General features: G+C 56.2%; 2 protein-coding genes across 9 annotated transcripts; one reads left to right on the forward strand and one right to left on the reverse strand.

Annotated features, from left to right (window-relative positions):
• The first annotated feature begins 63 nt into the window (after nt 1-63).
• LOC116080564 (acetylserotonin O-methyltransferase-like) lies at nt 64-3,015 on the forward strand. 6 transcript variants are annotated; one of them, XM_031356954.1, is made up of 8 exons: nt 64-272; nt 346-508; nt 740-869; nt 982-1,053; nt 1,213-1,331; nt 1,490-1,648; nt 2,097-2,219; nt 2,460-3,015. In XM_031356954.1, exons 1-8 carry the CDS (start codon nt 144-146, stop codon nt 2,669-2,671), a joined length of 1,107 nt encoding a protein of 368 aa, XP_031212814.1. In that variant the 5' UTR covers nt 64-143; the 3' UTR covers nt 2,672-3,015. The 6 variants fall into 6 exon arrangements, with proteins under 6 accessions (XP_031212814.1, XP_031212809.1, XP_031212811.1 ...); XM_031356949.1 differs by having other exon boundaries at nt 64-508; nt 740-864; nt 2,460-2,886; XM_031356951.1 differs by lacking the exon at nt 1,213-1,331 and having other exon boundaries at nt 64-508; nt 740-864.
• Nucleotides 3,016-3,624: 609 nt separating this feature from the next.
• Nucleotides 3,625-9,007, reverse strand: Akap17a (A-kinase anchoring protein 17A). 3 transcript variants are annotated; one of them, XM_031356784.1, is made up of 5 exons: nt 8,904-9,007; nt 6,476-7,537; nt 5,861-6,009; nt 5,459-5,699; nt 3,625-4,899 (listed from the first exon to the last, which is right to left on the reverse strand). In XM_031356784.1, exons 2-5 carry the CDS (start codon nt 7,529-7,531, stop codon nt 4,060-4,062), a joined length of 2,286 nt encoding a protein of 761 aa, XP_031212644.1. In that variant the 5' UTR covers nt 7,532-7,537; nt 8,904-9,007; the 3' UTR covers nt 3,625-4,059. The 3 variants fall into 3 exon arrangements, with proteins under 3 accessions (XP_031212644.1, XP_031212641.1, XP_031212642.1); XM_031356781.1 differs by lacking the exon at nt 8,904-9,007 and adding an exon at nt 8,678-8,768; XM_031356782.1 differs by lacking the exon at nt 8,904-9,007 and adding an exon at nt 8,624-8,711.
• Between the last annotated feature and the right edge of the window lie 6,283 nt (nt 9,008-15,290).

Raw genomic sequence — 15,290 nt, forward strand, 5'->3', positions numbered from 1 at the left:
GCCACACCCACCCCCGCCCGACCCGGCCATGCCCACCGACACGGCCACGCCCACCCTGCCAGCCCGACTGATCCGGATCAAGGGGATTTGTCCTGACTTACCCACGATGCCCTGGGGCAGAGGCAGAGGCCGGGGCGGGTGTCATGGCGTCCGCGGAGCCCGGGCCGGGACGCGGTGGGAGGGGGGTGGCAGCGCGGGCTAGGGCAACGCGCGCGCGGGACCGGGCGTTCCGCGTCCTCATGGACCACGCCCACGGCTTCATGGCTTCCCAGGTGACCCCTGGCCCCAGGGGACCCCACCCACTCATGGCCTGTGTGACCTCTGACCCCACCCCCTCCCCCGCAGGTGTTGTTCGCGGCCTGCGAGCTTGGCGTCTTCGACGTCCTGGCCGCGCGGGGCGGGGCGGGCGCCGAGGCCGTGGCGGGGGCCGCGAACTCCGACCCCCGGGCAACGCGGCTGCTCATGGACGCCTGCGCGGGGCTCGGGCTGCTGAGGGCGGGGCCGGACGGTGAGGGGCGGGGGCGGGGCCTATGGTGGGCGGGGCTCGGGCTGCTGAGGGCGGCGCCTGATGGTGAACGGGAAGTCTGAGGTGGGCGGGGCCACAGGGTGAGATGGGCAGGACCTCTGAGGTGGGCGGGGCTTCGGGGTGTGCGGGAGGCGGGAGAGCCCCGCCCCCGGGTGACCGACAGACACGCGGCCCCGGCGCTCAGGCCCCGCCCACCCCACCCCCCACCCCCAGGCTCTTTCTCCAACACCGCACTGGCGTCCGACTTCCTGGTGACGGGCAGCCCCCTGTCTCAGCGCGGGATGCTGCTCTACCTCGCGGGCACGACGTACCGCTGCTGGGCGCACCTGGCGGACGGGGTCAGGTGGGGTTCGGAGTGGGCGGAGTCTCTGGGGTCACAGTGGGCGGTGGGCGGGGTCGGCGTGGGGTCACCCAGGGGTCACGCGACCTCGGACCCCCGATTCCCCCCCCCCCAGGGAAGGCCGGAACCAGTACGCGCGGGCCGTGGGCGTCGCCGCTGTCGAAGACCCATTCGCCGCCATCTACAGGTGAGGCCCCGCCGCCCGCGCCACTCAAGGCCCAGGCTCCGCCCACTAGAGGCGGATGACATCTTCTCATCCCTGGGCACGCCCCCTTGAAGAGCTTGACATCACCCCGAGGCCCCGCCCCGTCGTCACCCGAGGCCACGCCCTCCGCCCCCGCCCCAGGTCCGACGCTGAGCGCCGGCTGTTCGCTTGCGCGCTGCGGGAGACATGGAGCGTGTGGGGGGGGCGTGTCCTCACGGCCTTCGACCTCTCAGCCTTCCAGCGCATCTGCGACCTCGGCGGTGAGGGGGCGGGGTCTGCGGTCGGTGGTGGGCGGGGCTTGAACCGGGGCGAAAGAGACAGGAAGTGATGTCATGAGGCGACAACGCGGACAGAAAGTGACGTCACAGGGGCGTGGCTCGTCGCGTGGGTGAGTCCACCCCAACCCCCCACCCCGCAGGCGGAACCGGGGCGCTGGCCCGCCAGGCCGCCCGCCTCTACCCCGGCAGCCGCGTCACGGTGTTTGACGTTCCGGATGTCGTGGCCGCCGCGCGGGTGGAGGAGGAGGAGGAGGCGGAGCCTGGGGCGGGGCCAGGGCCGCGCGTGCGATTCGTCGGAGGTAACCGGACGGCGGAGGGCGGGGCCTCGAGGGTGGGCGGGGCGAGGGACGTCACCCGGTGGGAGGGGCGGGGCTTCGATCATACTCGCGGTGAGGTCCAGGCTAATGAGATGCAAATGCAGGTCCGGCCCCCTGTAGGTCCCTAAGGGTTCTATGGTAATTTATGCAAATCAAGCTCTGTTGCCGCACAGAGCCACGCCCTTCTCATTACCATAGTCCCGCCCTCCCGCGTCCCAGCTCAATCCGGATGCAAATTCTATGCTAATGAAAAGCCAACCCCTCACCCAGGCTGCTTGCTCCATGCAAACCTATGCAGATCTCATGCTAGCTTATGCAGAATTATGCTAATGAGCTCCACCCACCCGCATGCTGGTTTTTAACAAAGGGCCTGACTAGCAAACTAATGTATTCTAATGAGACGTCTGATCCCGCCCTGTCCCGCCCCTAGGCGACTTCTTCCGGTCCCGCCTCCCACGCGCGGACCTGTTCATCCTCGCCCGCGTGCTGCATGACTGGACGGACGGCGCCTGCGTGCGGCTGCTGCGGCGGGCGGGCGGGGCCTGCGGGGCAGGTGGGTGGGATCACCCAAAGGTCTCAGAGGTCACAGCGGGGTCACGGGGTCACCTACACACTGGCAGGGCGAGTGGGGTCAGGAGAGGTCACTCCTGCCAGCCACAGATTGTGGGTTACCCAGGGATCATGTAGGGGTGAGCTGCGGCAGGGGGATGGCCGTGAGTGAGCGAGGGAGCTGCGGCAGGGGGATGGCGGACCCCGAGGTCACGCCCCCTCTCCCCCGGATCCCCCCTCGCAGGCGGTGCGGTGCTGGTGGTGGAGGCCGCACTGGCGGGGGGCGGGGCCGAGCGCGGGCGGGCGCTGCTGCTGTCGCTCAACATGCTGCTGCAGACGCGCGGGCGCGAGCGCTCGGGGGCCGAGTACCGCGCCTTGGCCGCCCGCGCCGGCTTCCCACGCCTGCGTCTGCGGCGGCCCGGGGGCCCCTACGCCGCCATGCTGGCCCGGAAGTGACGTCTCGTTACATCATTTAATCAAAAACCAAAAGCCGCGAGCTCGTGGGATTCGTCCGTCACGTCGCCTTCCCGCGGTAACCGGCAGACGTTGGAAGCGTCGCCCGGGAGATGCGCTCGTGTGACTCGATTTCCCGTCTCGGCTGGCCGCCGTCTTACCGTGACGCACCTCCCTCTGTCACCACCATTAAAATATGAGAAAGTTCGCTGACTGTAGTGGCGTGCAGCTTTAACCCCGGCCTTTGAGGAGCAGAGGCCAGCCTGGGCTACACAGCGTGTCCACCACAGCCAGGGCTGTGTGAAAAAAATAAACAGAGGAAAGAAAAGAAAAAAAATGAAAGAAAAGAAAAAAGAAGCAGGCTGACGCCGGGGGGGGGGGGGGGGGGGGGGAGCGTGGCGAGGGTCTGCGCACGGCCCTGAACCAGAAATGAGTTCCCTAGCTTGACTACGGAGGCTCACACGCGCACACGAAACACTAAGCTATGGTAATTTATGCTAATCAGTACTCACGCCTCTGCTAGTTCTCTCTGATCCATGCTGGTTTTATGGTAATCTATGCAAATATATGGTAATGCGGACACCTCAGCGCTTCAGCCTGCCCTCCCGTCCTGCTGCGTGATAATGATGCTGAACTATGCTAATTTATGCTGAGCTGCCTTGGCAGGTTCGAGGTCAGCGTTTGCGGGTTCTTGGTGAGTTATGCTGATGTATGCTAATGTATGCTAATGCATGCTAATGCACACGCAGCCTCCGTCTGCCTTCCTTGGTTTATTCGTGCTAATGTATGCAAACTTATGTGAATCTGTGGAGCATCTCGGAAAATCCCTGCACCGATGCTGCTCTTCCTAATGATGCTAAATCATGCTAACTGGCAGAGATCCCAGAATTCCCTCGCTATCGTCCATGCTAATATATGCAAATTTACGCTAATTTGAAGGCTTGACAGAGACGCAGTTTCCTGTGTTTTGTGCAGCGTCTGCATAGTTTATTGTTACTTTACGTGATGCGCATAGTGACACAGCGATCGACGACGTCGTCTCCATGAAGTGGCGCGAAGAGGTCACGAGTGTACTCAGCCTTTCAGGGGACACACGTGCACATACATACATACATACATGTGCGCGTGCCTCGGGTGCCATGACGCAAAGATGCGCGCGCACACACACACAAAGTCCGTCTCTGCTGCTGAGAAGCGCACGGTAACTCCTCGTGGGCAGCAGCGCTTCGTGAGTTCGAGTCCACGCGAGTGTAAACCACACTCGAGCCTCAGCTCTCCCCCACGCACTGACTCCGCCCCCAGGCTCACGTCACCCTCGGAGGCCCCGCCCTGCCTGTGTGCACCGCCGGAGGGAGGAAGGGCCGGCACGCCGCGCGGGGCTGTGCGCGGATTCAGGCGGAGCCGTCCCCGGGGTCCTTGGATGGAGGCCTCCTGGGAGACGCGGGGCTGCAGGCGCCGGTCCAGGCAGGGCGGCGCCGCGGCGAGCGCGACCGCGACTCCCCTCCCCTTCCCCCGCGTTCCTCCTCGCGATGGTGACGCCCGCGCTTCCGATCGCGCCCGCGGTCCTTCTCGGCCTCGCGGGCTCGCCGTCGCTCGCGGCTCCCGCCCAGCGGCTCGGCCTCCTCCTCCTCCTCAGCCCCGCCCCCGTCGCGCGGCTTCCGTGGTGGGCGTGGCTCCCTCCTCCCGCGCATGCCACGCCCCTCCGCCTGCTCCGCCCCGCCCTCCCCCTCCGGCCCCACCTCCAGGTCGCGGCTACACTTGTCTCGCCTGAGCTGGGCGTCAGGGCCCTTCCCGGCCTCCGCGGGATCGCTTCCTGCCTCGATGACATCACTTCCTGTCCTGGTGCCGTTACTTCCTGTGTCGGCAACACCACTTCCTGTGTCAGGGAACACGCTCCCTGTCTGAATGACGTCACTTCCTTTCTGGATGCCGTGCCTTCCTGCCCCAGCCCCGCCCCCGGCCCCGCCCCGCCACAACATGTCAAGCACGGGCCGCAGCAGGTCGTCCTCAGCGCGGGCGCGGGGGGCGGTGTCGTTGCCGGGGTCGCCGGGGTCGGGGCGGCGGGCGAGCAGCAGGGAGACGAGGCGCTGGCGAAGCTCGCGCTCCCGGCGCTGCAGCCCCAGCGCTCGCCGCTTCTCGGCCTCCACGCGGCGGAGCTCCGCCTCCTGCTGGTGACGTCGGCGCCGGAGCTCCGCCTCCTCGGTCTGGGCCCGCTCTCGGAGGCGGGCGGCCTGCGGGGGGTGGGGGAAGAGGGATGTAAGTCAGTCAGGCGAGGCCACGCCCACAGGGCCCTGCTGTCAGTCACGAAGTCAGGTCCCGCCCCTGAGGTCTGCAGAGCTGGCCCTCACTTACATATGCAAATGTTCTCTTACATCATTCACAGAGAAGGCAGGTGTGGGCAGTAAGCCAACCCACTCATGCATATTCATATCCACGAGGAGGTGCTGGGTCGGTCATTTGCATATGCAAAGCAGCTGCTGCATGCTCTCATGTCTAGTCTTTCCCACCCATGGGTGATTTACATATGCAAATCATCTCATGCATGCTCTCCCCCTGCTGACACGCCCCCAGGAGATCGGGCTCACTTGCATATGCAAATGTATCCACTGCACCCGTGGGAGTTGGTCATTCACACTATGCAAATGGCCTCATGCATATTCAGAGCAGGCACGATTCGGGTGCTGATTTGCATATGCTAATGAGCCCTTGCCCATACCTCAGTCAGGCCTTGTAACCTGCTCTGAGCCGCCTGTCAGCCCTAAGCCCCGCCCCCGTCAGGGCCCCGCCCACCTCGGCCCGCGCCAGCAGCTCGGCCACCAGCCGCACGCTCTGTAGGTTGCGCTGGGCGAGCAGCAGCCGCCGCTCCTCCGCACGGATCTTCTCCTGCAGCCGCCGCTGCTCCTCAGCCTGAAGCTTCTCCACGCGGCGCCGGCTCCGCCTCTCCTCCCGCGCCCGCGCCCGCTGCTCCCGCCTGCGCAGCTTCTCCTCCCGGCGGCGCTCGCGCTCCTGCTCCTCCGCCTCGCGCTGCTTCCTGTACGGGGAGGGGGGCCTCGGGGTGACGTCACCTCCTGACCGACCCCGCCCACCTCGTGACCTCAGCCAGGATTCCCAGCCCCGCCCTCTTCACCCCACCCGGACCGCCCCACCATGACATCATCCCGGCCCTTCCCCCGACCCCGAGGCCCCGCCCACCGCTCCTCCATCCGCTGCCGCTCCTCCGCCTCGCGCTCCCGCCTCTTCTGCTCCTCGCGCTGCAGCTCGAGCTCGCGCAGCTTCTGCCGCTCCAGCTGCCGGCGGCGGATCGAGGCGTCGCTCAGGTGCTTGGTGGAGTCGAACGACACCTGCGGGGGGCGGGGTCACGGGACGACGACTTCATCTCACGGTCATCCCCCTGCCTCAGCTGAGGATCAATCTTTCCACCGTGAGAGCTGAGGCAAGGGGATGAGGCTCACATTTGGTGGCCATAGTGCAGCCATCCTTATGGGCATCGGTGCGGGGATCGGCCAGGGCTCCGCCCCCGACAGGAATGCTGTCACTGTGCTGCGCTCTGCCCCGCCCCCTGGCACGTGTCATCCCATAACTGGGTGACATCATCGCATGACATCATCCTGTCCTCACTTCCTGTCTGCTATGTCATTGTATGATGCCATCATCTAGCTAACTGCCCCGCCCACTCACAGGCCACGCCCACCTAGACTTGTTAAGCCACACTCCCTCACCCATGAAGCTACCTGGTTACCATAGGCCACGCCCAGCTTGATCCCCCTCCTCAGGCCCCGCCCCTTCCCCGCCCCCGGTCCCGCCCACCTTGATGCCGCAGGCCACCGCCTTGCCGTCCTCGCCCTTGAACATGAGCTTCATCCCACGCAGGGCGGCCATGGCACGCGCGAACCCCGCATACTCTCGGTACTGCACGTAGGCCTCGAACTGCAGCTGCCCGCCGAAGCTGAACGTGTGGAAGCCCCGCCCCCCCGCCGCGTCCACCTCCGCGCGGTACGGGTCCAGCATCGGGATGTCCACGCGCCGGATCTCACCGAAGGCCGCAAACGCCTGGCGCAGCACCGCCTCGCTCGGCCGCTCTGGGGAGGACCCCGGCCACGCCCCCGATGCTGTCATGGAAGATGACATCACAGAGGATGTCAACGTCACGGGCGACGATGACGTCGTCATGGCTGCTACCCCCAATGTTCCCGACGACATCGCCGACGTCCCTGGCTGCGATGTCACCGATGACGTCACTGTTGATGTCGTTGATGACGTCGATGTCGCGGATGCTGCTGCTGATGTCATCGATGACGATGTCACAGGTGCTGTCATCGATGGCCCCGCCCCTGAAGTTGACCCAGCCGCCGCCGCCACTCCCGGCCCCCGGTCAGCGAACCAGCGGCAGGGCAGGCCCTCGAGGTGCACGGTGTCGGGGCGCTCGCCCGGCAGGGCCTCGTCCATGTCGGGGGCGTCGCGGAAGAAGGCATCCCAGTCGTGGCGGGAGGGGAAGTCGGCGCGGGCCTCTGCTGCGCGCACGCGCAGGCCGTCGGCGAAGCCCGCCAGGCGGATGGTGCGGCCGTCCAGGCGGGCGAGCGCAGCGCGCACAGCAGCGCGGTTCTCGAGCTCGCCCTCAAGGCGCACGGAGTCGAGCGAGCTCCTGGCGATGCGCAGCGTGGCGAACGGGGCCCGCGCGGCCTGGGCCAGCGCCCGCAGCCGCTCCATCACCTCCCAGTTCGAGACCGAGCGCCCCGGCGGGCGCAGCGGAGGCAGCGACACCGCGATCGTCACCCGCGCGATCGGCTTCAGGTACAGCCCAAGCTGCGCGCACAGCGGCACTGCCTCCGACGCATCGTGCACGATGGTGGCCGGAGACGACATGGTGGCCTGTGGGGGGCGGGGAGGGGGGAGAGACAGAGGGAGGAGGTGAGGTCATCTGGGCGGGGACACGCCCATTTTACCCCATCATGCCCAGATGGTGGTAGCCCACGCCCATGATGACGTCATAGCGCCCAGGTCACACCCACAGCGAGGCATCACCGCCCACGTGTTGCCCAGGTCTGACCTGCTTGTCAGAGGATAGACCCGCCTTCCGCCTCCAGACTGCCATCCCTGGCTCATTTGCATACTCAAGTAACATTATGAATATTCAAAATAACGTAAGACCAGGGCATCTGTCGTTAATTTGCATATGCAAATCATCCCTGCTTGAACATCCTTTGTGATTGGGGCCTGAGCCCCGCCCCCGTGGTCCTTGTGAAATAGCGGACCTCATCTGCATATGTAAATATCCATAGGCTTCGTGAGCCCAGCCTGGCACCCAGGGCCAGAAAGGGGGTATGCCGGTATGCTAATGAGATCATGCATATTCAGGAGGGGCACCCATGTTTGGCATGGGCTCTGGGAATGGGGTGGGTCGGACGATTTGCATATGTAAATGAGAGGCCTGCACATTAGGAGTGGCTCAGTCAAGAGCTTTGGTGATTTGCATATGCAAATGATCATCTGTGCTCAGGAGGCGGAGCCTCGTCATTCAAGGACAGGAGGATCTGCTTATGCAAATGAGCTCACGGCTACCCAGAGTCTCATGCACCCAGTCCTGGTATGCAAATGAGAAATGCATATTCATGAGAGACCATGGCAGGATCAGAATCTGGAGTGAGCTATTTGCATACGCAAATGTCCAGCACGTATTCACAGCTCACGGACCAGCCAATCTGCGTATGTAAATGAGCATGCACCCCTGTGCAATCACGTTCCTCATTTGCATATGCAGATCTCCCAGGAGGCCACTCAACCTTCCACAGGCCCCGCCCCCAAGCCCAGGGTCCCTCTATACACAGCATGGGTCAGGAATCATAGTAGCACCGCCCCCTCCCTGCCCCGCCCCCGATGTCACTGTCTTTCCACACAGGCCCCGCCCCCTCGCCCTTCGAACTGACCCGCTCTAAGTATCAAGACCATTCTCCTTACCTGGCCCCGCCCCTTCCCGACCCCGCCCCAGGCCCCGCCCACCGCGCCGGTCACCCGCGCCGCTTTCGCCTCCGTAAACCCGGCAGCCGCGACGTCCGCCCGCTCGCTCGCCCGCGCGGGACGCAGTTCCGTTTCCGCCGCTGCCCGTCCGGAAACAGCACCGATGGGCGGGTGGCCCGGTGGCCGCGCATGCGCAGAAACTCCCTCCCGTCGCCCCTCCCCCCGGTCCCGCGCCGGTTCTCGCTTTCCCGCCCGGATCGCGGCGGTGCACCGGCCTCACCGAGACCCCGTGACCCTCACAGCGGGCGCGGGTTAATGACGCAGGAATCTCGGCGACTCTCACGCGGTCCGGAGTCTCCTCGGCGGCGTCCGCTGTGTCGCTCCCGGCCGCGATCCGAGCCGCCGAGAGCCGACTTCCGGTCCCGCCGACCTCTGACCTCCCGGCGTCCGGAAACAGCGCCGCGCATACCGGAAACGGCGCTGACGGGCTGCCGCGCTTGCGCAAAAGGCCCGTCCCGCGCCGACCTCGCCGCTTTCCCGGAGAACCAGAGAGACCACGGATTCCCGGCCGCCGGAGCGTCGCGCTCCTAACGACGTCACAGCCGCGCGACGCCCCCGTCCCGGGGATCCTCGCCGCCGCCACCGCGAACCCGGAAACACGGAGGTCGAGACGGCGTCGCCCCTTGCTGACGTCACCAGTCGCCCCCTGCACGCCCGCACGCACGCAGGCCCAGAGTCTGTCCGGGCGTCATGGCCGCCGCCGCGGTCTCCAGCGGGGCGCGCCTGGGCGGGCACAGGCGGGCAGAGGCGGGCGAGCAGCGAGTTCCAGCGGGGTGGGGGCGGGGTCAGAACTGTCAGTCCCCGCGTGTGCGGGAGGGCGCGTCCTAAGACGACGTCAGTGGGGATCGGGGCCGGGCTCATGTTAGCATAGACATTGCACATTGAGTAGTGATAAATATATAAATATAAACCTGAATATGTAACATTGCCTGTCTTGGAACTCATTGCATAGACCACACTGGCCTCCAGCGCAATGACATGCATGTCTGTCAGTCTGAGATTAAAGACATGATCAAATACACCCAGTTTGTCCATTATTTTTGTAGTTAATAATTGTTCATGCAAGTTTTGGGGTGTATGCTTGGTACTGTTGATCTGTTAACCCCTGCATCTCGCTCTCATTTGCCATTTCTCTTGCAAGACTGTATCCCTTTCACAGGTTTCAGAAGCAACACAGGTGAACATTAAAATTCAAGTTTCTCCTAAAATGATGTGGTGGTGACATAATTTCTGGGTCAGGAAATCAGTGTAGGTAGTACTGAAATTATCTGATCATATGGCTAAGGAAGCACACGTTTACCTCACAGTGATGTCAGTCGCATGCGTTGTGATGTACACATGGAAGAGATATTCTAGGATGCAGCGAGTTATGATGATGTGCATGTGAACTTCACTGCGGAAGAGCAGAATTTGCTGTATCCTTCCCGAAATGCCTTTACAAAGATGTGATGCTGGAAACATACTGGAACCTCACTGTTATAGGAATGATTGTGAATTTTCTTTTGCTTTTCAAAATAAGGGAACACATGTTTCTTGGTTAGTGTTGATACTCTGTTATTTCAATTGAGAACAAGCAAATTCAAGCTGAATAAATCATGTCCAGTGCTGTGAAAATTTTCACAATACTTTGAATTTTGCCTAATTTCCAATACTATATCATTCATTTTCTGCTACTGTCTTTTAGGCTATAATTGGGAAGACCATCATATTGAAGAACATTGTCAAAATTCCAGAAAACATGAAGGGTAATTTTCATGAACAAGCTGATACAAATATGCCTCTGAGAATATCTTAATATGTTCTGGAAGCTCTAAAGAAAATCAAGAGTTTAGAATATCAGTCCTTTAAGTGTTAACTATGATTATAGTACTCAGACAAAACCTTGTGCCTCCATGTCAGGTATCTGATTTATCTATCAAAGCATTACTACTAAAAAAAAAAAAAAAAAAAAAAAAAAAAAAAAAAAAAAAAAAAAAAAAAAAAAAAAAAAAAAAAAAAAAAAAAAGGCAAGGAAATACCTTAAGAGATACCTTTATCTGATTTTTACCTCCATTAGAACTACACTGTGGATTTGACAATGTGTATAGTCTCCTAAGAATTAGATATTGCACATTGAATAGTGTTAAATATATAAATATAAACCTTCTAATAAGCAAATAATCCATTTTAAAGTTGATGATACTTATATGCTTATAGTGACATTGATAAGTTTGTTGAGGGTGCAGTTTATGTGAGTCAAGACTATGGTCATAGAGAAACATTAATTCACATACCACATGTCTATGAGGAACAAAATGTCAAACCATGTGACTGTAATATGGAACTTTTCATTTAATATTGAAAGAAGCAAAGTATATATTGCTATCTCAGAACAATGAGAAAATATGTAATATTCTGCCTTTGGTAGATATTCTGAATATGATAGGAGTTTGCAATTAATTCTTTTTTCCTTTTTTTAACTTTACTAGGAACATCCCCAAGCTCACACTGCAGAAAACCTTTAGAGGTGCTAGAAATGTGGAAATTCTTCTCTTTCTCCTGGTTCAGAGGCAAATGTGGTATTATTCACACTACCAGGAAATTATTATTTTTTAAAGATTTATTTGTTTATTATATATAAGTACAATGTTGCTGTTTTCAGACAGAACAGAAGAGGGCATCCGATCTCATTACAGATGGTTGTAAGCATGATGTATTTGCTGAGATTTGAACTCAGGACCTTTGGGTGAGCAGTCAGTGCTCTTAACCACTGAGCCATCTCTCTAGCCCCTGGAAAAATTTTGAATGGAAATAACATTATAAAGGTGTGAGTTATTCCATTTTTCTTCAGATAGGTGAAATACATCATACAAAAATCACATATAAATATGATGTTATAAATGTGAGCCAAGTAATAACCATCAAAGTTATCTTGAAATATGCAAAATAACCCATAATGCTGGAGAACACCATGAACATATGAAGTAAAAAAATACTGAAAGTCTGACCCTGCTTTACCATTAGATCAAATTGTAAAATTAATTCACATGATAAAACGATTGTACAGGGTAATGAATGTGGTAATGGTTTCATATGTGCCAATTATCATTGCAGGCATGAAAGAAGTCATAGTACATAGAAGCCTTATGAATGTAATCAATGTGGTAAAGCCTTTGCAGGTCACAGTGATATCCAAAGACATAAAAATGCATATACTTGAGAGAAACTTTATGAATATAATTAGTAGGCTAAAGCCTTTGTTTATTTCACTAGTGTCCAAAACATAAAAGATTCCATACTGGAAAGAAACCTCATGAATGTAATTAATGTGGTAATGACTTTTCACAACTTTGCACTATCTCCCCATTATAAAAGAACACATACAGGAGAGAAACCTTAGGAATGTAATCATTGTTTTAAAGCATTGGCAAGTCACACAATAGTTCACATACAAGGGAGAAGCCTCATGAATGTTACCGATGTCGTAAAGCCTTTGCATGTCATAGTTCTTTAAACATACACAGAAGCAATCACACTGGAGAGAAGCCTCATTAATGAAATCACTGTGGTAAAACCTTGGTGATTTACAGTCATCTGCAACTATGTAATGGAACACATTCAAGCAAGTTACCCTATGGATGTAGTCAGTTCATTAACTCCTTGCATGACCCATGGGTCTGCTTATACCTAAAAGAATACATACTGTAGGTAAACTGCATGACTGTAATGAATGAGGTAAACCCTTTCTAGGACACGGTCATCTCCAAATACACAAAGAAAATGTGCAGGAGAGAAACCTTAGGAATGTAATCAAGGTGACAAAGCCTTTGTATATAACAGTCATCTCTCTACACATTAATGATCACATAGTGAAATGAAGCCCTCTGATTGTAATGAATGTGGTAAAGCCATTGCATGTCCTTGTAATCTCCAAATACTTAAAGAAACACACACTTTAGAGAAATCTTATGGGTGTAATGAATGTGGAAAAGCCCATGAATGTCACCATAGTCTCCAAAGACATAAAAGAGCACAAACTGGACAGAAATCTTATGAATGTACTCAAGTCGGGAAATTCTTTACATGCCACAATAATCTCTGAATACTTACTAGAACTTATACTAGAGAAAAACCGTATCAATATAATCAATGTGGTAAGGCCTTTGCATGTCCTAATCATATTTAAATGCACAAAAGAATTCATAGTAGAAATAAACTATGGTGATTTGAATGTGCCTGGCCATAAGAAGTGGCACTATTTGGAGATGTAGCCTTGTGGGAATAATGTTACTGTACTTGAGGAAGTGAATTACTATGGTGGTGGTCTTTGGAGCTCTGGCCAGTACAAAACATTCCTCCTACTATTTGGCTGGAAGACAGTCTCTTCCTGGCTTTCTTCTTATGAAGATGCAGAACTCTGATATCCTTTTCCAGCATCATGGCTGCCCACATACTGCCATGCTTCCTGCTACGATGGTAATGGATTAAACATTTGAAACTGTAAGCCAGGCCCAATTGAATATTTGCCTTTAAAACAGTTACCTTTTCCACGGTGTCTCTTCTTAGCAATGGAATGTCTATCAAGTTGATATCCCAGACTTAAGTATTGCTGTTATAGGTCTGACCATGTTTTTGTTTGCAGCAATGTAGATTTTTAGACTTTGGATTTGTACATGCATTAGCTAGAACTTAATGGGCCGTCCTAGGAGGAATATGGAACATACAGGTACTGGAGGAGGGTGATTTGAACTTTGTATATGGTTTTATGATTTTTTTCATGCTATAGAATGTTGCTGCTTTTTGCCCTTCTATGAGTGTCCTTGAGGCTAAAGTACAGAGGTTTATATTAACTGCACAAAGGAAGTCTCAGAAAAGTACAGCATTGTCTTTGACCTGTATTTACTCTCATGATGATTGTTTTGATTAACCATTGTAATCTTACAAAGAAAAAATATAAAATGCTAGTTTCAAAGAGAAATGGCTCACAAGGAAGTTGAATGAGATTTAATCATGTGATCAAGGATATTAAATGGTATTAAAGAAATGTTGACATTGGGGCAAGATTCCAGCCAGCTAAACTTATGGATTTATAGTTTTCTGAAGGACACCTGCATCTTGTTATGCATTATTACCACCTGGTGTTTTTTCATGTGGCCCTGGGAAGGTTGGGTGCCAAGCTCTGGACTCTCTGACCATGTCATGGCAGTCTGCATGCTCTATCTAACTCCTCTGTCCACTCCCAATGGATGATGTGCTCTCTGCCCCACAATGCCCTCCTCTTCCTTGGAGGAGATGGTGGCTTCTCCTCAATTCTGGCAAGGGACTGACAAGGAGTGAAGATTGTAAGGGAAGAGGATGACTTTGAGTGAAGAGGGTAAGGAAGTGAGATGACCGTAATTGAAGAGTATGAGGCAGGTGGATGACCAGGAAGGAAGAGTATGATGCAGGAGGATGACCTCCAGTGAAGAGTGTGAAGCAAGGGGATGGCCTCTGTCAGATGAGCACAGGGATCCAGCAGGAGAGGGCGCCTCCGCCATGTGTCTCTCCTACCCACTCAGTGAGGCCCAATGGCTGCTGCTGTCCTTGCTGAGCACAAGTATCTGCCTTGAGATGGCTAACCAGAGCCTCATCCTCCAGCCCAACCCTTCACACACTGAGAAGTTGGCTCCTTTCTGAGGTCCTTGGAGGTGGCCCACAGGTGACATGCGGGTGGGGTGGGGTGCAGGGTGAGGTCAGGGCTCCCTCAGGAATACATCCTGAGACCAAATCTCAAAATTCACATCTGCCAGATTCAGCCCCATGGGGAGGTGTGAGCCCTGCTGTTCCTGGGGCACCACCCACAGCCCTGCACTTGGATATGGAAATGCCCTAACCCATTTCCCATCTCCATTTGGGCAGTTCTGGGTGTCAGACTCATCAGAGCATGGGCTTCTCTTTCTCCTGGTGCATGGCTGTGGCCCTATCACAGTGTTACTGAGAGCTGTGGATTTGAGCACAGCCATCACCTTCCCGGGGGGAGTCACAGAGAGTGAGGTTACCCCCATCACACTCCCATCCCAGGGACTCCAAAGCCTTCTCTTGGCCTCACCTCCTAAAGCTGCCATCCACTCCCATGGTGTCCATGGGGTGCAGCATCTCCTTCCCGATCCTCAGGAAATGCCCAAATTCCTGACACCATCGAGGGTGTACCGCTTCCAGGTACAGACCGTGTGTCTGACCATCCTCCTTCACTGAAACAGAACGATCACAGAGACCCACAGCCATGTTTGGGGGCAGGAGGTCCATTTTGGCTCTTGTCTCACTGTGCTGGTTCCTGCGGAGTCTGGAGGCTGATGCAGGCGTCTGCAGCTGGGAACTGAAGCTTTGACAATGTAGGATGCCACCTCTCTCCCAGCTCGCTCTCTCTGGCTCACTCACCTTGCTTCCTCACACAACCTGAGACCCCCTTCCCAGGGGTGGCATTGCCCACAGTGGCATAGACCTCCTGTGTCCATGTCAACCAGAGAAGGCCCTTCGCTTTTCGTGCAGGTTGCACCGATGGATGAATTCTCTCAACGATGCGTCCTCCCACCAGTGGCAGTAGCTCTGATAATGTTGTCAAGAAAACAAAAACAAAACAAAGCAAAAA

Source organism: Mastomys coucha, unplaced genomic scaffold (assembly GCF_008632895.1).
Source record: "Mastomys coucha isolate ucsf_1 unplaced genomic scaffold, UCSF_Mcou_1 pScaffold6, whole genome shotgun sequence".
NCBI lineage: Eukaryota > Metazoa > Chordata > Mammalia > Rodentia > Muridae > Mastomys > Mastomys coucha.